The sequence below is a fragment of the Chrysemys picta genome, chromosome 8 (genome assembly GCF_011386835.1).
Source record: "Chrysemys picta bellii isolate R12L10 chromosome 8, ASM1138683v2, whole genome shotgun sequence".
NCBI classification, from domain to species: domain Eukaryota; kingdom Metazoa; phylum Chordata; order Testudines; family Emydidae; genus Chrysemys; species Chrysemys picta.
The window spans coordinates 18,230,558-18,255,573 of NC_088798.1; the positions used below are offsets into that span (position 1 = coordinate 18,230,558).

The window sequence follows — 25,016 nt, forward strand, 5'->3', positions numbered from 1 at the left end:
AAACCAGCCCTGACAGGTGTTTGTCAAAACCGTTCTTAAAAACCTCCAGTGATGGCAATTCCACAAGCTCCTTTGGAAGCCTATTCCAGAGTTTAACTACCCTTGTAATTAGAAAGCTTTTCTTAATATGTAACCTAAATCTCCCTTGCTACAGATTAAGCTCCATTACTACAGTACTTGTCCTGCCTTCAGTGGACATGGAGAACACCATCCACTAACCAATTTATTTGGGCATAAGCTTTCGTGGCTAGAACCCACTTCACTAAAGCCTATGCCCAAATAAATTTGTTAGTCTCTAAGGTGCCACAAGGACTCCTTGTTTTGTTTTTGCTGATACAGACTAACACGGCTACTACTGAAACCTATCCTCTTTATAACAGCCCGTACCATATTTGAAGACTGTTCTCAGGTCCCCCCTCAGTCGTCTTTTTGGAAGAATAAACATGCCCAGGTTTTTGTAATCTTTCTTCATAGGTCAGGTTTTCTAAACCCTTTATTGTGTTTGGATTCTCTCAAATTTTTCCACATCTTTCCTAAAGTGTGGTGCCCAGCACTGGACAAAGTACTCCAGCTGAAGTCTCACCAGTGGCGTGTAGAGCAGGACAATTATGTCCTGTGTCTTACACTCCTGTTAATACATCCCCGAAGGAGAGTTAGCCTTTTACGCAGCTGCATCAAATTGTTGACTCATTCAGTTATGATCCATTATAACCCTCAGATTCTTTTCAGCAATACTGCCATCTAGTCTGCTATTCCCCATTTTGCAGTTGTGCATTTGATTTTTTTCTTCCTAAATGAAGTACTTTTTACTTTTCTTTATTGAATTTCATCTTGTTGAATTATGACCAATTCTCTGATTTGTCAAATGCTGACATTTGAAATGCATTACACATAGGTAGCATCATAACACAAAATGGTTATCTAATCCTAACCTCCAAAGTGCTTGCAATCCATCCCAGCTTAGCGTCCTCCACAAATTTTATAAGCATACTCTCTACTCCATTATCCAAGTCATTAATGAAAATAGTGAATAGTACCAGAACCAGGACTGACCCCTGCAGAATCCCACTAGATACGTTCTCCCAGTTTGACAGAGAACCATTAATAACTACTCTTTGAGTACAGCTTTTCAACTAGTTATGACCTCACCTTATAGTAATTTCATCTAGAACGCATTTCCTTAGTTTGCTTATGAGAGTGTCATGTGGGACTGTGTCAAAAGCCTTACTAAAATCCAGATATATCACATTTACTTGTTCCCCCTCCGTCCCCTGTCCACTAGGCCAATAACCTCATAATCCCTACCTTTTTTTCACAGTTGGTTTGCCTTTGATACACTTTTTTTGTGTGGGAATCAAATGGGCACAGGTGGTGACAAATGCTGTACATTCTTTAGTTCTTTACAGCAGGTTTGGTCTTGACATAGTTCTTTCAATCTGTTCTGTTTTGAACATGGAAGATTGTAAGCCTGAACAGTAGTGGCGGGTCTGGGTTCATGTACTGTGATTTTCTTCCTTCAGCCACTTGGTCTCTAGGCCTCTCTGAATTTTCTGTCTCACACCACACAATGCCCCACTGTGTCAGAAGATTGTTTGCAAATTGCAGCTTTCTGTGATCTTAGGCAACTCCTTTCTGTGCCTCATTCATAAAGTGTGGGTGACAATACTTGTCAACTACAGGAGGTGTTGGGTAGCTTAGAAAAATGAGTGTGAATCATTTTGAGATCAGCTGATGGGAAGGTGTTATATAAGTTACATCAGCTTCCCAGTGGAATCCCTATGTTTGGTGGTACAGACAATTCTGCAAAAAGATTTGTCAGACTTGTAGACTTTGGTGAATGTACAGAGGGATAGTTGCTCATAGGGACATGGGTTTTATTACCAGTTGAACTGCTAACGTAAAAAAGCAAATTCTGTGACAAAAATTCACTACGTACTGTATTCAGTTAACAAAAAAACTAACATTTTAATTTAAATAAGTGTTTTTTGTATTTTTTTCTACATGTGGTTTGTGTAAATTTTTTTGTTAGTTGCATCGTCCATTTTTATCAGCCAGCTCAAACCTCTCTCTGCTCCCCATACTTTTTAATAATTAAATGAAAGCTTGACCACAGCCATTCAGTTGCCCAAACTGAGAGAAAAATGTTCTGAAGACAGTATTGAAACATGATATTTTAGAAATTTTGGCTTGTATATTTTTTAGGAGGGCTAGGTATTCCAGTGTTATATATATAATATGCTGATGAATACGGTTAATCAAAAAGAAAGTTGGCCTGAAAACAGAAAAAGAGAGAACCTACTCAGCTACATATTATCTGGCAATTGAAAGAGATGTAATAGGGAAGCGATTAGTACTCCTCTGGTGTGGTAATAATAAATCATTCTACAAAACCAATTAGATATAATTCTACAAGTCATTTCATTTTAGCAGTAGTCTGTTAAAAACTATGTTCCTTGGAGACCTGTAATTGAGCTGTACATTTGATGGAACAATGGAGGCAAATTCGTTGCTGTTATCAGTATGGGCCTTATTATTCATATAAGAAAGTAAATCATGATGAAATGTTCCATTAGTAATAGTTAGGAAAGACATTTGTCAGTCCTGGAGATCTGAACTGACCAATTGCATTTCTCAATGTACAAATTTACTAGTGTTGTCTGGTCATTTCTTTAGCTGAGGTGTTGGAGTTGGAAGGGAGCACAATGGTGTACATATAGTAATTAAAGAACTTTCTTCAGCTCTGAAGATACAGTTAATTAAAATGTGAAGTGAAGCATTTTTGAATATTCACTACTGGCAGTAAACTGTTAAAAGATTATTCCCTTTCATTCAGAATGCAAGCCCCAGAGGATGTACTGTCAGGGATATTACCAAGTGTGCCAAACAAAATCATGCTCTTGGGGTCTGATCCATTTCCACTGACTTCAGTGGGTTTTGGATCTTCTTCTTAGCATATATATGTGCAACGTGCCTCAGGTGGCATGTGGCCAGGATTCATCACTGAATTTGGTCTGCTGGTTTGCTCATCAGCTTCCTTGGTCCGGGCTGGGTACCGACAGGGAGTGCAACATGAATGCTGATCCAGACCCCCCTGGGCTGACAGGCTAAAAGCAAATATCCCAGGGAGGTTCCTGTGTGATGTTTACTACATTTCAGGGATATACAATTTCTTAAAGTAGAGAGATGTAAAGAGAATAGCCAAAATTACCAAATAAAGAGTGCCTAAAGTCAAGCTCCTAAATTCAGCAAGAGTCCCTATTTTTTAAGGCACTAAGCACCCACATCTGCCATTGAAATCAGTACAACTTGGGGTGCTCGGGCTGTTTATTTAGGACCCTAAATATGGATTTAGGGGCCCACCCCTAAGTACTTATGTTTAATAATATTGGTCGGTTTAGTTAAATCTCCATCATATTTTCTTTTGGCCTTCTCGGGGAAAAAGTTGTTTGAAATACTTGTGTTAGATGGTAAATGCAGCAGCAGTATCCTTACGCACTGCACAAAGGATCTGATCCAACTCCGACTGACAGCAGTGGAAAGACTCTCACTGACTTGAAATGGAGTTAGGTCAGGTCCTGTGCTAGAAGATGTGAGGACTAAAATATGAGAATGAAGTTTGGGTAACTTTCAAAGGCTGAGAGCTATGTACCAGTTTTCATTTAAAACAATTAAATGAAGGTACTCTGATGCATTACTTTTAAGAGAGACAAGATGAACGAGGGAATATCTTTTATTGGACTAACTTCTGTTGGTGAGAAAGACACGCTTTTGAGCTTACACAGAACTCTCCTTCTGGTCTGGGTCCAATAAAGAAGTTGCTCCAATAAAAGATATTACCCGATCCACCTTGTCTCTCTAATATCCTGCGACCAACACAGCTACAACACATTGTTATTTTTAATGCATTTTAAAGTATATTTTTCACAGTGCAAAATTAGTGATTTTTCAAGACGTCTGGTTCAACTAGAGCTAAATTAGCATGGCTGATAAGGGGGAAATTCTTGGGTATCTGTTGCAAGACAGTAACTATATTTTAGCATTTTGTATGGATTGCTTAGTATGGCCATTTTATGACTCTCATGATGACTATTTCAACCTGCGCAGTGAAAATTAACTGATATGTTGCATAAAGCCTGGAATTTTTAGCTTTAATGTATGCAGTTTGTTTTTCCTTTAACACTGATTCATTAGCATGGCAGAAGATAGTACAAAGAGTCTTTGATTTAATTTCAAGTATTTTTGTTTTCAGCTGGCAAAAAAAATTCGGGAGAAGTTTAACCGTTACTTGGATGTAGTGAATCGCAATAAGCAAGTAGTGGAAGCTTCATATACTGCTCACCTGACATCACCCCTGACTGCAATCCAAGACTGTTGTACTATTCCACCGTCTATGATGGAGTAAGTATTTAGTGCTAAGATTACTTATGCTTTCAATTAAGTTGTGGAAAAGGAAAGACTGATAGTACAGGATTAAAGTGCTTGCAATAAAGTCTGTGTTGTCTGCCACTCTTGTGGCCACTGGAAAATGACAAAACAGTAGTCCTGATCCTGCTCTTACCAATATTGTTAGGCCAGATTGTGTCGCTCTTAATTACATTAAGTCGTCTCTTACTCTGTGAGTAGACCCATTTATTTCAAAGGGATTCATTGTAGAGTACAATACTCTTCAGTGTAGCTATGCTGAAGTGAGGAGTGAAAAATCATGGAGCAGGTCCTCAAGGAATCAATTCTGAAGCACTTAGAGAAGAGGAAAGTGATCAGGAACAGTCAGCATGGATTCACCAAGGGCAAGTCATGCCTGACTAACCTAATTGCCTTCTCTGAGGAGATAACTGGGTCTGTGGATGAGGGGAAAGCAGTGGATGTGTTATCCTTGACTTTAGCAAAGCTTTTGATACGATCTCCCACAGTATTCTTGCCAGCAAGTTAAAGTAGTATGGGCTGGATGAATGGACTATAAGGTGGATAGAAAGCTGGCTAGATTGTCGGGCTCAACGGGTTGTGATCAATGGCTCCATGTCTAGTTGGCAGCCAGTATCAAGCGGAGTGCCCCAAGGGTCGGTCCTGGGGCCGGTTTTGTTCAATATCTTCATTAATGATCTAGAGGATGGCGTGGACTGCACTCTCAGCAAGTTTGCAGATGACACTAAACTGGGAGGAGTGGTAGATACACTGGAGGGTAGGGATAGGATAGAGAGGGACCTAGACAAATTAGAGGATTGGGCCAAAAGAAACCTGATGCGGTTCAACAAGGACAAGTGCAGAGTCCTGCACGTAGGACGGAAGAATCCCATTCACTGTTACAGACTAGGGACCAAATGGCTAGGAAGCAGTTCTGCAGAAAAGGACCTAGGGGTTACAGTGGACAAGAAGCTGGATATGAGTCAACAGTGTGCCCTTGTTGCCAAGAAGGCTAACGCCATTTGGGGCTGTATAAGTAGGAGCATTGCCAGCAGATCGAGGGAAGTGATTTGACATTGGTGAGGCCTCATCTGGAGTACTGTGTCCAGTTTTGGGCCCCACACTACAAGAAGGATGTGGAGAAATTGGAAAGAGTCCAGCAGAGGGCAACAAAAATGATTTGGGGGCTGGAGCACATAACTTATGAGGAGAGGCTGAGGGAACTGGGATTGTTTAGTCTGCAGAAGAGAAGAATGAGGGGGGATTTGAAAGAGGCTGGATCTAGACTGTTCTCAGTGGTACCAGATGACGGAACAAGGAGTAATGGTCTCAAGTTGCAGTGGGGAAGATTTAGGTTGGATATTAGGAAAAACTTTTTCACTAGGAGGGTGGTGAAGCACTGGAATGGGTTACCTAGGGAGGTGGTGGAATCTCCTTCCTTAGAGGGGAATTGGTCCTGCTTTGAGCAGGGGGTTGGACTAGATACCGCCTGAGGTCCCTTCCAACCCTGATATTCTATGATTCTATGGATATGGCAGCTCTGGTTTTCCATGTAACCATTTTCTCTGTAATGAAATCATTGGCTGATTTATTTTGGAGTCCCAGCTTCTCTTATTTTAGTAGGTGTAAATGATGAAGTAAGTAATTTCTGGCTTGTTATAAAGTGCACTAGAGAAAGTTCAACCCAGAGATCTTAGATTTTGAAACCCAGACTGGATTAAACAGCCTTTCCGGAAGAGAAAAATGGGTTGGATTAATATGTGTTAAAGGCAATTTCTGCAAGCTGCATTCATTATGTGTCCAACTTTGTAGAGGCATCACATTAACATGTGTTTACTTAGGTATGGAAATATATTAATAAAACGTAATTATTCACTATATTCAGATGTCTGAGCACAGCTATAATCCAGGGCTATGGCATGGTTTCAGGTGTGTTGGAAAACGTTACCTGTGTTGTTTGTATTTATTTGAATTGGAATATGGGCCCCAACCTCAACATGGTTAGGCCCCAGATGGTTACAAATAAGCTCTTACATCACTGTTCAGTAGTCTGTGTGAAGCAAGTTTGGTGGTCTCAATCCAGTTCTGAGTGGACAGATGCCCACATCAAAATACTAATGCAGCTAATGCTAATTAATGATATTTTGACAGCCTCAGCAAAGAGGCAAAGGATTAGAATAGAATGGAAACTGAGCTACCCTCTCATCTCAGAAATGGTCCTGCCAATCAAGAGCATTTGCAGTGGGGCATGAGATGGAGGTGGTATGGGTGAAACTCGTAAGCCCATCGCCCATGTTGCATAGTCTTTGTTAATTAATAGAGGGCGTCAGTCTCTAGTGCTATCTTGGCGCTTTTCATAGGCTCTACATTTACTTTAGCTTTGTCCTAACAAAATGAGTTAGCCTAGAAGCAACTTGGAACCTCAAATCTGTTGACAGTGTAAAATGTTCATGGATCCAAATTACGAATTCCTCACAGCAAGTGATTTAAAAATAAATAAAATAGGAGCCGCTGCTAATAAAACATAGAAGAAGCAGGTGAGAGTGTTCTATTAAAGATATTCTCTCTGATACTGATTAGTGGGCAGAATCCGTTAAGTGGTTCCCAGTTGGTTTTCTGCTCTTGTTTGACAGGGTCATCCAACTAATTCTATGGAGAAGGCCAAACTGAATATGAAATTATGATCCTGGGGCCAGGATTATTATGCAGAACTATATAACTACCCTAAATCCACAGCAGATATCCCACAGGTAATAATGAAAGGTTATACAAAGAAAAGGAGTAAAACATAGCTTTTTATAGAACAAACCTTTGTTTTCATTAGTGTTACTATTTATTAACTGCCTTATTGTCACATTCAGCATCATTCACATCATTCAAAAGTAGTATCTTTACTTTTGTGAACATTGATTTCTGTCTTTTATTTCTCTTCCTTTTTCTCTCCGCTTTTTCTTTCTTTCGTTCTTTCGTTCTTTCGTTCTTTCTTTCCCTGCAGCAACTCCCAATTCCATTTTGTGGGCATCAGTCCCCTTTCTCATCTAATCTGCTAAAGTGATCAGCAAAGGACTAGTTAACGTTGACATTTAAGGTGGCATTATTGGGTCTTAGAGTTAACACCCCAGTGTGATGAACAGGGAGGTGAAAAAGTTCACAGCTGTCATTTGTTTCAGACTGTCTATTTGAAGAGTCAGGAAGACTGCTACCTCCCATTATGTACTGTGCTGTCGACCTATAAGCCCATAAGAGGAGAGGAATCTTGTGGGCCGCAGGGACGTTCTGGCCATCGTTTTCCACAGCTCCCATTGGCCGGGAATGGCGAACCGCAGCCACTGGGAGCTGCGGGGGCCATGCCTGCGAAAAGTCAACATCAGCAAAATGTCTCGCAGCCCACAATCAGATTACCGCAGGTTGCCCACCACTGGTCTAAACACATCACCCCATACTATGAATGCTTCTGCATTGTAGTTATAATTTAGTTATAATTTATTTTTTAGGACATCAAGCCGTAAGACCCTCTTAAACAAAGGACATGACACCATTTAATAAATTACTCTTTGTCTCTACCTGGTGGTAAAGGCGGGAGTATAACTCAAGCATCTTGACTAGTGTAAGAGAACTCCAAAGAAATCAAATTATTGAATCAAATTATTACCAGACACCATTTCAGTTCTGTATGTAATCAGAAGCCAAATTGTTAGCATTTATTTTTATAGTCTATTTTCCATATATTTCTCCTCCAACCTTTTGTAATTTCAGTACTGTGGAATTTTGCCAGCGTCTCATGGAAAATTGGAATGAAGTATTGGTAGCAGGCTAGTATGAAAAAACTGATTAATGGAATAGTGGGTTTTTTGTGTTTGTGCATGAAAGAGGAGGGTTTTATTTTGACAAAGATGATTAAAGTGTGACAGTTTATTGTTGGTATATAGCTTGGCAATCTGAGCATTGGTTTAGAAGTAAAATGTATACGTTGCTATATTGCTTAAGATGAATGAAAACACGAGTACAGCAATCGGGTAGTAAAAATAAACCAATAAAAAGGAAATAGAACCAATAAAATAGGAAATTCAACATAAAATAAGCTTGACATTTTAGTCTCTACTTTAATTAAAGTAGTGAGAGATGACAATGAAAACAATGTGTAGTTTATTGCCATTATGTAGAACTGGAGATAAAGCTCATATCGTGCAGAGTCCAAATGAACAATATTTATAACTGTGTGTGAGGAAGTTTGATATGAACAGTTGGTTTTATACAGGTTTGTTAAACCATACCTCTGGGTAATGTTTAAGATTTCTAGAATTGCACTGATGCAGGATTCATTGGAAAACACTACAGATTGCTTTCCAAGACACTGACAAGTAGTATTTTTGTATCTGTAATTTGTATTTTATTGTACTTGCAATGTAAGTTTGAAAATATATTTGTCATCTGACCCTGCCACCCACTGTGTTCCAAGTGCAGCTGAGGGCTGTTTACATTTAGCAGCAGCAGCAATCATGCTAATACACAGCTGGCGTTAATGTACCAGAACCATGGAATGAGTGTATGACAGAATTCAAATTATAATTTGTTGGGTAACTGCTGCTGTCATGTCAGAATGGGGAACACATAACACTATTTCTTGGACTTGGAGCCCCCAATCTGTACTATTCTATTCTGTATAGGTTCTTATACCACACTCATCACTGTAGTATCTGAGTGCTTTCCAGTAGTGCACTAAGCAATGTGACTTGACATTTTGTTTGTTCATTCATCCTCTCCCCAGAGGGGAGTGTGTGCAAAGGAATGTTTTTTGTTTCAGAATTCTCTCTTTCTCACTCTCTCACTCTCACACTTAGGCCTTGGCTACACTTGCAGCTGTACAGCGCTGTGAGGTAAACCTGTCTTCGTACAGCTGAGTAGGGAAAAGCGCTGCCCGTCTGTCCACACTGACTGCTGCCAGCGCAGTGGTGTGGCCACACTTGTAACATTTGCAGCTGTGTTGGGAGCGGTGCATTATGGGCAGCTATCCCAGCATTCATGTGGCTGCAACGTGCTTTTCAAAACTGGGGGGTGGGGTGGATTGTGACAGGGAGTGTGGGGGGGAGAGAGAGTGCTTTTTGGAGCATGTCAGCTCTCTATTTTGCAAGTTCCGAACTCCCGGCCCCCTGCTCATTCACTCCGCTGCAGCTGTTATTCCTCTCGGAGATGTGGAGTACCTGCAGCAGTGTACCCAGGGAGATACAGCGCTGCAAGTGCCCTGCCAGTGTGGACGGGGAGTGAGTTACAGCGCTGGGGGAGGCTTTACAGCGCTGTAACTTGCAAGTGTAGCCAAGACCTTACACTCTACTTCAAGTCCTCTCACCAAGGCAGAGCAATAAGTGGCTGTTGAGCAGTTTTGGCACCAACTTCTCCAATTCAGCAAAGCATTTTAGCATATGTTTAAATCCATCCCTATTTAACAAAGTATTTAAGCATGTTGTGATGTTAGTGGGATTTAATCACATAAAGTTAAATACACAGTTAAGTGCTTTGCTAAATAGAGATGGACTCCTGAATCAGAGTCACAGAACATTGTACCTTTCTTCGCCAGACTTTTTGTGTTTCTCTGCTTCAGGTGCATCTGCTTGCATTCACAGCTGCACTTCAGCAAGGTTTAAATACAGAAGAAAATAGCAATATGTAATGGCGGGGGGAGGCGGGGGATGAAAGCGTTATGCAAGTGCATCACGTACAGACCAATTTTTCTTCAGTGGAGTGATTCATAAAGTACTTCAAGCCCCACAGAAATTTGCAGTAGGACTTCCATGGGTGTCTTCCCAAGGCTCAGATAGATCAGGCCTACATTCTCTGAGAGGGGTCTCAATGCCTCCACAGTCGGGTAGCTCCAGACATGAGGTTTTGCATGTCCTGAGTCTGGGCCCTTTGTTAACTCCAAAGCCTCTTGCACCTGAATTCTTGGGGAGATTCAGTCTGTTTCTTAAAGACAAAGTAATATCCTGCCTAGACTGCAGACAGGTACAAATCTACTTTATCTTCTCTCAAAGAAGCCGAAAGAAGGGCAGTGTGGAAGAAAGAGCCAGTTTGCCTTCGAGAGGACTGCTCTCTCAAAGGAACTTAAAAGTCAACCCCAAGAATAATTCCCTGTAGTACACTATAATAATGAGGACATGATTTACCTCATTAAGCAAGTTAGCAAGCCCCCTCAGATGACCTCTAAAGAACCAGAAACCCCCTTGGAGAGTCCACTTCTTTCCTAGCGATTTTCCAACATCCTAAAATGTTCCGTCTATATGGATCAGTGGTTATAACTCTGTCTTGCTAGGGAGGAAAAACTGGTAGTCAAATTATCACTCCCTGCACAAATGAACTCATAAGGTCTGTTTCCTACTGCTGATAGGAGTCAAGATTAAGGTCCTTTTTGAAGAGCATTCGCCTGGTGAGAGAGAGCATGTGATTGGCCAGCCTTTCCCACCTTCAATTATATCTGCCTCTGGGCTTTTTGCAGAGCAGAAAGGGGCTAATGTCAGACAGGTAGTTTGCAAGCCATCTCAGCTTAGGACAGAAGCAGAAGGTGTAAAAACATGGTATTGGCCAAGGCAGTCCAATGGTAACAAAGTATTATCAGCAGTCAGGTGATCAGAATTACGGATTTGAGCTTGTTCCCTGTTCCAAGGCTTTAAAAGACTGGGAACACTGCCGTGCCAGCACACTGAGCCCTTGGAAGAGAGAGCACATATCACTGCTCCAACCAACCAGAAGAATGTTGATGAGAGGCAGATAAATCTGTGCCCAGCCCTTCTCAGCTAGAAGGACAGCTAGCCTGCTGTGTGGTAGAGAAGGCGGAGAGGGGAAAATAGTATGAGATCTTTTAATCTCATAACACCTCCTGGGAAAAATTAAGCTTGGGTTTCCACATTAAAGGAGCCTGAAGAATCCATGAAAAACAGATGTCATGCAGGCTCCAGACATAGTTTATGATTGAATTGGGGTGGTGGGTTTTTTTTTTTTAAATATATAAAAACACTGTTTAATTGAATTATGTTGCTCCTTGACTTAATAAAACCCTATTGCATAAGACTACATCACCCATTTATAATGCTTAAAACACTCCTCTCCCAAGGAAACACAAATTAAGTCGTTTGGAAACTCTAAGGATGCAAGTTGCCCATTTATCTGTGCACTGATTTGGCAGTCTTGCTTTAATATTACTGCAGCTACTAGTAAATCCCTTCTTGTAGGATTTACATGTGAGTTTCTCCCAGAGCAGTGCATCAGAATGAGGTCATTCCGTTAGAGCCCCTTTCGTATACAGTACTAACAGACCGTCAACAAAACAGTGGAAATAAGTTAAACATAAAGTGCTGTCAAATGCACAAAGTAAATGAGCTGTAAAAATATAGAGGATTTTTTTTATTTTTTTTATTTTTTTTTTTTGGCCTGGACTTAAGTTCTGATCCTGCAGTTCTTTGCATACAGATTCACCACAACAGCCACACAGAGCCTCACCAAAGTCAGTAGGGCTCCATACCGGCACAGAGATGCACTCACATGAAATGAACTTGGACATTGGGGCCCAGGTTGTTGTTTGTTATACCGAGTACAAAATTCTCAGGCATCATTTTTTTCAATTGACATCCTTTAAATATTAGTTAAAATTTGGTTAACTTTGTTCCAGGTGTGACATGCTGTCGCTGTGTATTTTATAGTCATTTCGGCATATGTTGAATTTAAAATCCTGAACCCTGGAATAATTTTGGTTGCCTTCCACTGTATTTCTGTATTGAAAAAGGCAATTAGAACTGAGTGCATATACCAAATGAGGTCTCACTATGGGCTTGTCTATAAGGACAGTTAGTACTCCAAGCTGGCAGGCAAGTTGACCTCATACTAGCCTGTGGTACACTTCCATTACATTTGTCTGTGGGCTTCTTGTCTATGTGAATCCTGTTCCCATGCACTTAAAGTACCATAGTGCAATTTGATCTATTCCTGTTTCAAAGTGGGATGGATCAAAGCACACTATAGAACTTGTAGTGTGCAGGAGCAGGGTCTGCATGGTCAGCTCCTGCAAGGTCGATTTCTTAGGACCAAATCTTCTGGCTTACGTAAGGGGCCAAGATGCAGCAGAAGCAGCCCACTTTATGGCACATGGGAGAGGTAACACAGGGATGTCTCTGCATCCGCTTTACACCATGAAGCGCAGTTTCACAATAGGCCTGAGGATGGGAGGTTGTGGCTAGTTAACCAACAGTTACATGGATCCAATAGCCCAGCACTGCAGGGGCTGCCCAGAAGGCCATGGATGCTACTTCAGCTTGAGCCTGCACAGATGCCCTGTACTCTGTCTTTGCTTAGGAAGCAGAGTTTTGATTAGCACAAACCGTTTACAGTGATGGTCTATGCAGCATTTTGGAGTGACTGGGAACAAGCCACCCAGCCCAGGTTGACAGACACGGGCTAACGGGGCTCGCGCTAGGGCTCTAAAATAGCTGTGTAGACAGCGCTTTGAGGCTGGAGTTCAGGATCTGATGCCCACCCTCTTCCCTGGGCTTTAGCTTCCATTGATTTCTTGGACTAAAGATGTATTGCCTAGCTATATTTCAGGTCCCCTGCGAGACGTATGGCTTCTTGCATGATTGGGTCCAAAGACAGTGGCAGCCATGTTCTGCACTAGCTGATTCTTCTGAGTGGTCTTCAAAGATAGCCTCTTTATAGGCCCTGTTTCAACAAAGTATTTACGCCTGTGAGTAGTCCCACTGACACTTAGGGTATGTCCACACTGCAAAAAAACCCAGAAACGTGGCAGTCGGTCTCAGAGCCTGGGTCTGCTGACTCAGGCACACGCTATGGCAGGGATTCTCAAACTGGGGGTCGTGACCTCTCGGGGGGGGGTTGCGAGCTATCAGCCTGCACCCCAAACCCCGCTTTGCCTCCAGCATTTATAATATTAAAAAAAATATTTTTAATTTATATGGGGAGGTCACACTCGGAGGCTTGCTGTGTGAAAGGGGTCACCAATACAAAAGTTTGAGAACCATTGCACTATGGTGCTATAAATAGCACTGTAGATATAAGGGCCCAGCCTGGAGCCCAGCCTCTGAAACCCAGAGTTGGGGTGTGGATCTCGAAACCGGAGCCCAAATGTCTGAACTGCTATTTTCAGCCCTATTGTGCAAGGCAGTTGGCCTGACCTGGTTCTCTGGGACTCGTGGCTGCAGCTCTGTTTTTGCAGTGTAGAGATAAGTACCTTGGAGCCATAGAGCACATTGCAGTAGTGCAGTCTGGGGATCACAAAGCCATGGATAACTGCAGTAAGAGTTACTTCAGGAAGAAGAGATCCCAACCTCTTACCCAAATGTATGTGTGGGGGTAACTTGAAGGAGCTAGTTCTGCTGCTGCGTGCTCCATCCTTGTCCTGAAGACAGGACTCCATTTCCAGGGGCTTGTCAGTTTCTTAATCTTAATAAAAGCTACCATTCACTCAAGAAAAGAAGAGGCAGAGAACTGACTTCCTGCTAGATAGAGAGAAAATTATCTCTAACCCAATCTGGGTTTCCCCTCTCTCTCCCCCATACTTTAAAAACCCCTCCCCGGCAATCCTGTATCCATGGCATTCTGCACCTGGCCACAGTGGGTCATCCCTGAGAGCAACGAGGAACTTTATTTGCATGTGCAGGGCATATGCATGCACTCGAACACATGTGCAGACCCCTCCCTCTGCCCGGGAGAAATAAGTTTCATTACTAATTTTTATATAAAATTATTTTAGGAGTCTCCAAAAATATTTATTTAAAGTACTCTGTGATGGTATTTGTTTCATGTTAAGAGTACGCAACTTTTCCCTATATTTAGCTGACATTGTTTACACACCTTTGGGGTGCTTGAGGTCTGTTTTCTGTGCTTTAGTCCCCACTGCTGATAAGAGTTTATGGAATGCTTTTATCTGTCTCAATTTGTGAAAAGATAGAATGGAGTAATACTTATCAGTCTGGCATATTACTTGACAACTTTGCAGTACATCCATTAGTGTAGCTGTTTAAATAAGTAAACCTACAAACCTGTTTTTGAAGATCATTTACTTTATGAATGTGATAGTTCCTTCAGAAGTGGGCTGGGCTTTTCTCCTTTTTAAACAGGTGGTTAAATATTTGCTAACGCTGTTCAATTTTATCACAGCTCTTTCTTTGTTTATCCTTCCTCTCATGAGCAGTTAAGTGGGAGATAAGGGGAATCCCATCAGTTCCTTTAAAATGTATTGCTCTAGCTAGTATTTAAAGTGCTGCACTTCCAAAAGAGAACTGGATTGGACCCTAATAAAGGAAATTTACACTGTGTTGGCAGAGCTGACCAGACTAACAAAGATGGCTGTGGGTGTTCAGGGAATCTGGAAGGCTTCTGTAGTGTAGCCTTGGAGTTACATGTATAGAAACAGACTTTCAAATTAACGGGCATTGAGGAACTGGCTGTCTTGGAATGTAACTTTTCCTTTGTGGGAGGAAGTTTGCCTGTGCTTCAGGCTAGAGAGGGGTTTGCTACAGCAGCTTGTGTCAATAAATGCACTGCTGTGTTGCAGTATTTCTCCCAAGCACATGACTCAGATAATTTACCTTCTTTATATGTGACAGAAAGCATGCTTGAAGTCAATGATACTACTCATATGCTTAAAGTTACGCACTTGTATCCGAAGAAGTGAGCTGTAGCCCACGAAAGCTTATGCTCAAATAAATGTGTTAGTCTCTAAGGTGCCACAAGTACTCCTGTTCTTTTTGCGGATACAGACTAACACGGCTGCTACTCTGGCACTTGCTTACGTATCTTGCTGAATTGGGGCCTCCATCAGTAGATTTGCCTGTGAGGCCATTTTCACTTAACTTTAAAAAAACAAAAATCAAAACCACTGTTTCTTTCCCAAACTATTTAAATATTTAAATCCTACAGTATGTGTGTGTGTGTGTGTGTATATATATATATATATATATACACACACACACACACATACATGTATGTGTATATATACACACACACACACACATGAGTAGAAAGGTATGTCTTGCTATCCATAAAACATGCCAGTTTGAGAATTTTAAAGAAAATGCTGAATTTTGAGTGAATGTATTACATAGCTGCATTTATCCACCAAAACCACCCTTACAGGAAATTAAACAAAGAGCGAGAGAAAAGAAATCGACCTTAATACAATAGGCAGACCCCATCAGATATGTGTCACTTTTATAAACGTTCCCTTATTTTTTCTAAACTGAAATTGCACAGAACTTGATTTACACTGAATTGAGGCCGAATGAAATCCAATTGGAGCTCACTTCAACACTGTTTTGATGTAAGATTCAAAGCTCCTGCAAATTTATTTTATCTTCTGCATTTGCTGATCTCCTGCTTGTAAATCCTGTTGAAGGAGAATAAAAATGACTGCAGCCTGATGGGAATTAAATGTCTGAAGTTCAAAGCAGTTTGCACATCAGAGCAAATGTCAATCAAATGAACATCTTGCAAGCTAGGCAGGGAGTGAATTTCTCCATGGGGAAGAGATCAAAGTGGGAGTCACAGTTCTGTTTTCTCCCTCGGGATGCAGTTTCGATCAGTTGTTCATTAAAGTGAATCCAGAAGGAAGGGTTTTTATATATATGAAAAGGGGAGGGGGGATTGGAGTGAATGTTACTTCTCTTAAAACTGAATTCAGCCAATGGTTTGATCTTATTTAAGTACGTACAGAGACTAATTACAACCAACTATACAGTTTTTCTGGGGGGATTTTTGATAAACAATTATTTGAATATTGTCACCTGTACCATTTTAGGCCAGATTTCAGAAGGGGTCTTATCTGTCATCTATGTTGCCCAATTAGTCTACAAGCTAGTATTTCAGCCTGTAAAAATGTAGGATATTGCTAAAAATCAGGACTTATTTATATCCAGCAGTGGAGGCAATCAACAGTTGTCTGCAAATTTCACTTTTGTGGAGTTTATATCTTCTTCCAAAATAAATGATTTTGCAGGTTGTACATTTTCATATAGGGAAGTTACAAGATCTGTAAGTAAATAAGTACAGAAGCTAGAATTAATGTCAAGTTACAGTTAAGAAATCAAGCCATCAGAAGCCAGGAAATTTTTAAAAAATTGATTTAGTGCAGAGATACATTGCTAAATAATTTAGCAATACATCCTAACTGATGTGGCTTTAAGTTATGTCAGAAAGAAACAAATGGTAAATTCTTGTTATATGCATAAATACAGATTATAAGCATGATCTTACAAATACAGAAATGTTTGCTTGATTTTTTTTCACATTTGTTTTCTGACAAAGGACTAAAAAAAGAAGTTTACGGCTATGTGAACGTCAAAATTTCATTTGGAACATGGATTGCCTCCTGCCACAAAAATGGCTGAACCTGATTTAGCTTAAACTTTTCAAAACAAATCCCTTTTGGAAAATGTGCAAAACCAGTTTGAGTGAACAGCAACTGAAAATAAATTTAGATTATGTTCCCAGTCTAACCCTTACTGGAGTATTCATTACTAGCAAATGCTATAATAATTCTGTCTCAGGGGTGCTGTCAATCTTTTATTCTGCATATTTTATTAGCTAGTTTCCATATTATAAATTTATCTATTTTGTATATGTTCTCTGCTGTTCTAACTGCGTGAATGTACTAACAAGGAATAGAATGTGTAGAAGGAATAAGGAAAAGGGGCGTAGTTGTCAGAATGTGAGGAGGGGGCAGGACAGGGTTGACTCCTGGGTTCCTTTCTAGCTCTGCTCCTGAGATCTTTGGGGATATTACAACCTTTCTGTGCCTGATTTTTACTCATTGGGAAAATGAATGTATTAATACTCCTACTTCTTTGGTATGTTGTGTGGCTTGGTTGCATTAAAGCATTTTGCATTAAAGCATTTTGACACACTAGAGTGAAAGGTACTATGTAAATATATACAGTGTTACTGTTGAAACACCCACCTCTAATGGCATATGACACTTTTTTCAAGGATGAAGCTTCTCTATCAAAGGGCAGTGAGAAAGGGAGCAAGTTTTGGTCTGTGGATGAGATAAAATCATTTGAATAAGGAAGGTGGAGGAGAGGGATCAGTGAGGGTAATACCTTTTGTTACTAGTCCCTTCCCCAGAGGGTGTCAAAATTGGACACGTTGTTCTTGTTCTTTAAATCTTTTTCATATCCTACCTATCATGTCCTGACTGACAGATCCAGGATTCAGTCTGGCAGCTTTTAAGTGCATGAAAAAGAAAAGTACTGCTGTGCCTTGACATTTTAAATCAAGGTATTTATTACTTCTCTACCAGGTAATTTAAAGCTGGCAATTTCAGTAGTACAGTGCATCTAGGAAAGTGTGTGTGTGTTTGCGCTCATGTGAGAGAGAGAGAGAGAGAGAGAGGTAATCACAATGGAGGAAGGAAAATTGGGGCTTGAGAAGGTTCCAGATGCTCTCGAATAAAGAAATATATATCATGAGGTATGTTACAGTAGTTAAAGAATTACCCTGCTGTCAGCACCAATAGGCCACCTTGGCTAATTCCTATCATCTTAAAATGTCATAATCCTTCCCATAAGGGTTCACATTTCCTTAGTCTTTCTCAGTATTATTTATTTGATATTAGAATATATTTTGAATATTTACTATATATGTATAGAATGTTCAATATTTTAATTAATGACTTGGATATTGGAGTGGAGAATATGCTTATAAAACTTGCAGATGACACCATGCTTGGAGGGATTCCAAGCACTTTGGAGGAAGGGATTAGAATTCAAAAGAACCTGGACAAATTGGAGATTTGGTCTGAAAACAAGAAGATGAAATTGAGAAAAGACAAGTGCAAAGTACTACATTTAAGAAGACAAAATCAAACGCACAACTACAAAATGGGGAATAACTGACTAGGCGGTAGTACGGCTGAAAAAGATTTGGGGGCTATAGTAGATCACAAATTGAATATGAGTCAGCAATTTGATGTAGTTATGATCAATCTCCTTTTGGGGTGAATTAACTGGAGTGTTGTATGTATGACACAGGAGATAACTGTGCTACTCTACTCAGCACTGGTGAGGCCACAGCTGGAGTACTTTGTCCAGTTCCGGGCACTGCACTTTAAGAAAAATGGGGATAAATTGGATAGCAACAAAAAAAGATAAAAAGTTTTAGAAAACCTGACCTATGAGGAAAGGTTAAAAAACTGGACATATTTAATCTTGAGAAAAGAAGACTGAGTGGCCACCTGAGAAGTCTTCAAATATGTTAAGGGCTGTTATAAAGAGGACAGAAAGAAGTTGTTCTCTGAGTGTCAAAGGTAAGATAATAAGAAATGGCTTACGGAGATTTAGGTTAACTATTTGGAAAAAAATTCTAACTATAAGGATAGTTAAACACTGGAATAGGCTTCCAGGGAAAGTTATGGAATCCCCATCATTGCAGGTTTTTAAGAACATTTAAAAAAAAAAAAACCTGTCAGAGATGGTCTAGGTGTGCTTGGTTCTGCCTCACCACAGGGGGCTGGACACACACAAAATGTTGAAAGACCATTATTAACATTGCAAAATCAAGCGCTCAGAGTTAGGAAATGCCAGAAGTAAGGTTGTCTGTGCAATCTTAATTCAGCCCCCTTGTGTGTAGGGCAGTATGATAGTCTAATTACATATAAGCATATGTATATGCATCCGAAGAAGTGGGCTGTAGTCCACGAAAGCTTATGCTCTAATAAATTTGTTAGTCTCTAAGGTGCCACAAGTACTCCTATTCTTTTTGCGGATACAGACTAACACGGCTGCTACTCTGAAACCTCTAATTACATGACTACATACTATTTTTTCCACAGGACCACTGCCTCATTCAGTGCACAGCATATAGAGCTCTTCTGGGGATAAATCAAGGTTGCATCATGAAGGAGGCTGTTGTCTTTAGGATCCTTCCTCATTTGTCACAGAAATTGGAAGGCATATAGTAAGTGAGGCAGCATGAGAAAGGAGGGCCTCATAGTTTGGGCTGTTGAATGCTGCCATGAAGAACTGGATTCTATCCCTGCCTCTGCCACAGAGTTCCTATGTAGTGTTAGGCAAGTCACTTAACACAATTTTTTCACAGGTGGTTGCTAACTGTGTTCCTCATTTTCTGGGTGTCCAACTTGAAACCCTAGGGTCTAATTTGCAGAGGTGCTGTGCACTCACAGCTGCAATTGAAGTTAGTGGAGGCTGACAGCTCAGGACGCCCACGTAATAACCTCTCGACCCCCTGAGGGGTCCGACCCCCAGTTTGAGAACCCCGTCCCAGTCACATTCTCCTGGCCTATCCAGTCCCAGTTTCTACTCCTCAGGCTTTTCATCCCAGTCCCAGTCTGTGCCCAGCCTTCCAGATTCTCCCCCAGTTCCTTGTGAGATCTGTTTCCCCTCCTCCTACCCTCTTTCCTCACCATACCATACTGGTTCCCTAGTCCCGGTCTCTCCTCATCCCTCCAGCTCCATGTCTAAGCTGTGTCACCTCCTCCCATTTCCCTCACCAGCTCCTACTCCCAGTCTCTTTGCACAGCCAGGTTCGATCTCTGCCCTTCTCACATCCTAGTACCAGCCTCCTTACCCAACCAGTCCATCTCCCCAAGTTCCCAGTTACAATTTCTCTTCCCCACAGTTAGTCCTAGTCTCCCCAGATTCCTTGTCCCAATATGCTACTTTTCCTTCCCCTATCCAACTTTTATCCCCTTTGCTTCAGGTCAGGGAGTTTCTTCCTCAGCCCTGTCTGGGTGCCAGCAAAAGGGTGGTGGCCGGGGGAGAAACAGAGAAGAGAGACAGGCTCCTTGCTCTCCATTCCAGTACTTGGCCTACCCTGTCCTGGAGCAGCAATTACAGGAAACATCCAGCTTCATTTCTGTAGTCCTGGGCTGGAGGGTGCACAGTCTGGTCAGCACTAGGCACTGTCAGAGGCTCAAGTGTGCTCAATGCAATGTTAGGAGATTATAGCTGCTAAAATCTAAATAGTCTCTACTGAGCATGTGTGAAGTACAGTTGTTCAAAGGCTTGTGATTTAACCAATTGTGGGCAGATTTTCATGGGGACAGCAAAAAGGACATTCTTGACACAAAGACCACCCTCCCTGCTAAATTTCAGGTCCCTGCTCCAAAGCATGGGGCACTAGAGCTCTTCAAAGAAAAGGTTGCCAGGATATTTTAATTTCTCCTAGCCTTGTTCTTGGAAACAGCTGAACTGTTTTAGTTGAAATTTTTTCAGTAAAATTCAGCCTGAAGCAGGCACCCAGCCTGGAAAGTTTCAGCCCAAATGGTTCAAGTTGGGCAAAGTTATTTGCAACCTCTTATAATGGGAGGTGTCAGACAACCTTATTACTAGGTTGTGCTACCAGCCCTGCCTATATGCTTTTTTTGATCTGACTCAGTGTCCCAGAAGGTATTCTTTCCATTTTAGAATTATAGATCTGCTCCATCTATCCATGTTTAAAAAAAAAAAATCCCGTCTTCAGTCTCTGTAACATAATGGTAGTTTAAGATAAGTTTTAATTTCTGTGCAGACTTTTGGGTTTTTTAAGACTATGAATACTTGTGCTAATTAGTTGAAGCTCTGCCCTGTCTTCTTTATTTTTCCCATTAAGTAATGGTGGTACTTCTTGGTTTAAATCAGTTATTGTATTATCATCCTTTTTGCTGCAGCTGATCTATTTTCGGCTGTGATTTCACAAGCTCAGCAAAGTTGGGTCTCAGAAGTACTCGGAGGCAGATCTCTAAAGAAATCGCAGATACTGCAGGAAGGTGGTATTGGTGATAAATAGGTAATACCAATGCCAACTAAGCCAGCATTGAATCAAAGCACCAACACTGACCCTGTGCTACTGACAGTGCTCTTTTGATGAGATGCAACAAGCAGTATTGAGCATATGTGCTCAATGAAGAAGGATACAAAAAATACTGTAAGAGCAAGGATTTCAGTCCCAGGACCCTAGTGAAATTACAATGTGGACAGTTACATTCTCTCTGTCCATACCCCCTACCTCCCCCATATTTTCTGCTTCCTGTTTGAACTGTTATGCAGTACTGCTGTATGAAATTAAACAGCTACCACATCCCACCACTGAGATGGTTGTACTTCAAGTGATGAATGAGGGTATGCGGGATGGGAAAGAATAAGTAGTGTTGTTGATTGGCATATATGTAATAACAGTGTATAGATGCATGTGAGAATGTGTAGTACACATTATAAAATTTATATACACCGTGATAGACCCAGACCAGTTGGGAACAGCAGAGTAGAAGAAGGGAGATATACTGGCCACTGGATAAGTAGTTTTCTGTTCCCTGAGTGACCAGAGCAGGGGCTGCTCCAGGCTAATAGATCACCTGACTCCAATTAACCTGCTAAGAGTCAGGTGAGGCAGTTAAGCACCTGACTCTAATTAAGGCCCCTCTGATGCTATAAAAGGGCTCACTCCAGTCAAGCCAGGGGAGCGGAAGTGTGTGTGTGAGAGAGGAACTGAGAGCAAGAGGTGTGCAAGAAGCTGAGAGTGAGTAGGCGTACTGCTGGAGGACTGAGAAGTACAAGCGTTATCAGACATCAGGAGGAAGGTCCAGTGGTGAGGACAAAGAAGGTGTTGGGAGGAGGCCATGGGGAAGTAGCCCAGGGAGTTGTAGGTGTCGTGCAACTGTACCAAGAGGCAGTCTAAACAGCTGCAGTCCACAGGGCCCTGGGCTGGAACCCAGAGTAGAAGGCGGGCCCGGGTTCCCCCCATATCTCCCAACTCCTGATCAAACACAGGAGGAATTGACCTGGACTATAGCTTCTACCAGAGGGGAAGGTCTCTGGACTGTTTCCTGACCCACAGGGTGAATCTGTGAAGTGAGCAAATCCGCCAATAAGTGCAGGACCCACCAAGGAAGAGGAGGAACTTTGTCACAACACGTACACAAAGTGCTTAGGAATCTTAGGAAGTAATAGGAGCCTATATAAGAAAAAGACCCAAAAATCAGGACTGTCCCTATAAAATCAGGACATCTGGTCACCTTATTTAGGACGCAAAAAATTGGGCCCTATATATCTTCCCAGACAAAAATACTGCATTAAGATGGAACTAGGGTTAAGACTTCATGTAAATTATTTTAGGAGAAAAACTCGAGGGTGTTAATTGTCCAAAAACAAGCATTATAATCAAAATTAATGTTAAATTTAAAAGAAGTCCAAACATGTTGTTATGGTATGAAAATACACAGTGAAGGCATCCAAAGAGCCATATCTCTGCCCTTTAGTGATATTTTCAATAACCATATATTATGATTAAGGCATTGTAGCATTTGTGGTCACAGATTAGATTAAACTGATTTTTAAAGACACATTTGATATTTTTTAAAACTATTTTATGTCATGGTGTCACCACAGGGTAGATATAACAATCATGAACACTTAAGTTTAAATGCCATCTTATTTCTTCAACTTCAGCCACTGCATGAGATTCCAATGAATTCTAAGTACATGTAAAATTAGACTTTGTGCTATTCCTTTATTAAGATCATATTATTAATCATTAAGATCCATAAATGTTTAATGCAAGTGCTAAATTTTCTTACAAGATTTTTTAAAAATGAATTGTAACTCAGAAACATGCTACATTATGAAGTGGTTGAATCCCTATTTTAAGTGCAAACCTCAACTCATCCTCAAATATGGAGGATGGAGCCATGAATAACACACCCAAAATGTGAGAGAATGCTGTGTTGTTGGAGCAACACAAGACCCTGCTCTCGACTTGTCCGTCTGTAACACAGTAATTTTTGAAAACCACATCCAATCAATTCCAAAATTTCAGGGAATGATCTGGGTATCAGTGGGCAGATCCTATTGGTTTTTGGTGAAAACTGGAAAATACAGATTTTTTCACTAGGATTAGGCCCACAGCATGCCCATTTGGCACGTCAGGTAGAGGAAGCTCTCTGGCACCCTCTGTTGCTGCCTACACATATCACAGGCAGGAGTTTACCAGAGGGTAACACACTTTGTTAATTATATATGCTGAACTGCCATTCAGCCATGCCCCTTGCCACAGTTGGCCCCTTTCTGCCCCTACCACGTCCAGCACTGCCCCCATTCTGACCAGCTCCCACACCCAGGCTTGCATTTGCACTTCAGAAGTTGGATAACACACAGCTCTGCCTACATGAGCAACAAAGTGTGCAGCCTCTATGCTTCCTCTATATCGCTCTCTTATTTTCTCTTTACTTGTTTCTGTAACTGAGCTCACTGGGAAGTTGGTTTATTATTTGCATTGTAACAGTGCCTAGGAGCCGCAGACGTGGTAAGTGTTGTACAAGCACAGAGTAGACGGTCTCTATCCTCAAGAGCTTATTTACTGTTTTAGTTTCTAATGTGGCTAAAGTGGAACTGCTCATCTGATCAAGCTCCAAGTGAGTGTGTGTGACTTCTTTAGAGAGCTGATCTGAATTTTGAATTTTTGACCACTTGCTTGTAAATTAAAAAAATATTGTTTTTAAATGAAAATCTGTGTTGATAATTTTTTTTCGGTGGTGGGGGGCGGGGAAAGAGGAGGATGACCAGCTTCACCTTTAACAATTTTAGCAAATAGATATAGCAAAGCATTTCTGTGTGTGCTTGACTTTAAGCAGCTGAGTAATCCCATCACTACTGAAGACAAAGAGGTTTAAATCCTTTACTGAATGTGGGTCCAAATTAATGAATGAGAGTGCAGTGAGGTGGATATTATATAAATACACGCCAGATTTTTTGTTTGTTAATATTGACACAAAGTGGCCAGTATTTTTATTGATTTAATGTTACCAAAGTATTTTCTACAATTAGCATTTTTAACTAAAACAGTAAGACTGGACATTTGATAGTCTTGAAGAATTTTCCTTCCCCAGTGTCTTTCCTAAACTTGCTTTCCACCAACTTCTTTTCAAAAAAGGCTAGGTTCTTTCAGAACCTCACCTCATGAAGACTCTGTGTGCAAGGTAACTGGTTATGATTTTCTAGGGATAGATTAGTGGCAGAGTATTTTTGACAGGAAGTGGGTAATTGATGAGGATCCTTAATAGTACGACTGGGTGTCAAATCCTACCAAGGTGCTCAGAGTCATTTTTAGGCATTGCTGTGCTTAGCATCACAACACCTAACTGATTTAGGGGACTAAATCTCATTGTCAAAAGGGATTTAGGCACTTAGGAGTCTGAGCCATGATCTATGCTTACAATTTAGATCGACCTAACTATATCACTCGGGAGGTGTGAAAAATTCACACTCCTGAGTGCCACAGTTAAGCCGACTTACTCCCTGATGTAGACATGGCTAAGTCCATGGAAGATTTCTTCAGCTGACCACGCTCCTGCCTCTCTGGGCAATGGATTACCTACATTGACATAAAAACCCCTTCTGTTGACATAGGCATTGTCTACACTACAGCGCTGCAGCTGTGCCACGGTAGCACCTATAGTGTAGACATGCTCTAAATCCCATCAACAATTGATGGAGTTTAGACTCCTAAGTGTCTAAGTGCCTTTTGAAAATGAGATTTAGGCTCCTAAATTAGTTAGATGTTATGACGCTGAGTGCAGCAATGCCTAAATATCTTTAAAAATCTGGGCCTAAGCTATAGCAAAT

At 41.0% G+C, this 25,016-nt stretch overlaps 1 protein-coding gene across 1 annotated transcript in view; it reads left to right on the forward strand.

The window, feature by feature from the left end:
- The window catches only part of CACHD1 (cache domain containing 1), a 203,710-nt gene that overhangs the window by 97,281 nt on the left and 81,413 nt on the right, over positions 1-25,016 (forward strand). Inside the window, 1 exon segment of the mRNA XM_005300064.5 lies at positions 4,250-4,398. Coding sequence (XP_005300121.1) covers positions 4,250-4,398 — 149 coding nt within the window.